The 1,368-nt window shown below is 59.5% G+C and overlaps 1 protein-coding gene across 1 annotated transcript in view; it reads right to left on the minus strand.

Moving 5' to 3' along the window:
* LOC130587375 (neurexin-2-like) overlaps window positions 1-1,222 on the minus strand; it is a gene marked incomplete at both ends in the record, with an annotated part of 22,562 nt that extends 21,340 nt beyond the window's left edge. Inside the window, one exon of the mRNA XM_057388352.1 lies at window positions 1,157-1,222. Coding sequence (XP_057244335.1) covers window positions 1,157-1,222 — 66 coding nt within the window. The remainder of the gene's footprint in view (window positions 1-1,156) is intronic.
* Between the last annotated feature and the right edge of the window lie 146 nt (window positions 1,223-1,368).

Consider the following 1,368-nt stretch of genomic DNA (forward strand, 5'->3'; position numbering starts at 1 on the left):
TTGGCACTAGGGACATGACGATGGGGACGTTGTGATGATGACCTTGTCATGGGGACATTGTGATAGGGACCTGGCACCAGGGATGTTGTGATGGGGATGTTTTGATAATGACCTTGTCAAGGAGACGTCTCAACGATGATCTTGTCATGGGGACATCTCAGTGAGGACATTGTGATGGGGATGTTGTGATGAGGACCCTGGCACCGGGAGTTGGCACTTGGGGACATGGCAATGGGGACATCTCAATGAGGACATTGTGACGGGGATGTTTTGATGACACCTGGCAGCAGGGACGTGGCGATGGGGACATTGTAACGACGACCTTGTCATGGGGACATCTCAGTGAGGACATTATCACGGGGACATTGTCATGGGTATGTTGTGATGGGGGCACTGTGATGGGGACACTGTGATGGGGACATTGTGATGGGGACTCTGTGATGGGGACACTGTGATGGGGACACTGTGATGGGGACCTTGCACCAGAGACATGGCAATGGGGACTTCAGAGCGAGGATCTTGTGTGGGGACACTGGACAGGAACTTGCACGGGGATGTTGTGTGGGGACATCGTCACTGGCACCTGGCACAGGGGACTTGGCCACAAGGACCTCGTCGCAACAAGGACTTGGCGATGGGGACATTGGTGTGAGGACGCTGTGATGGGGGCCTTGCACAAGGGACTTGGCACAAGGGAGCTGGCACCAGGACATTGTCACCGGGATGTCACTGCGGGGTCTGGCACCAGACCTTATGTGGGGAMGTTGTGGTGGGGACATTGTGGTGGGGACGTCACCATGGGGACATTGCTGTGAGGTCTTGCACCAGACCTTATTTGGGGATATTGTGGTGGGGACATCACTGTGGGGACATTGTGGTGGGGACGTCGTGGTGGGGATGTCACCATGAGGACATCACCATGGGGACATTTCTGTGAGGTCTTGCACCAGACCTTATTTGGGGACATCATGGTGGGGACATCACCACAGGGATGTCACGATGGGGACATTGCACCAGAGACCTCATCATGGGGTCTTGCGCATGGGGACTTTGGGGACATTGCGAGGGGGTCCCAGATCAGTGGGTTGGGGGTTTTTGGGGGATCCTGGGGGTGTCCCAGGTGTGTGGGGTGGGGGTCCTGCTGACCCTCACTGACCTTTCGCCGCTTGCTGGATCTCGCCGGCGCCGCGGCCGGGCCCCCCCTCGGCGACCTCGGCGGGCCCTGGGGGAGGGGCGCGTCAGGGCGGGGCTCAGGTGAGCTCAGGTGTGCGACCCCCGGGCCGAGGGGGCGGGCCCAATTGGGGGGTGGGCTCACACCCCCCTCCCATCCCCCACCCCGGTGTTGGTCCTCGTGTAAGGACCCCCCCC

The sequence above is a fragment of the Malurus melanocephalus genome, unplaced genomic scaffold, assembly GCF_030028575.1.
Source record: "Malurus melanocephalus ecotype Western Australia unplaced genomic scaffold, MMel_1.1 scaffold_1822, whole genome shotgun sequence".
Lineage (NCBI taxonomy): Eukaryota > Metazoa > Chordata > Aves > Passeriformes > Maluridae > Malurus > Malurus melanocephalus.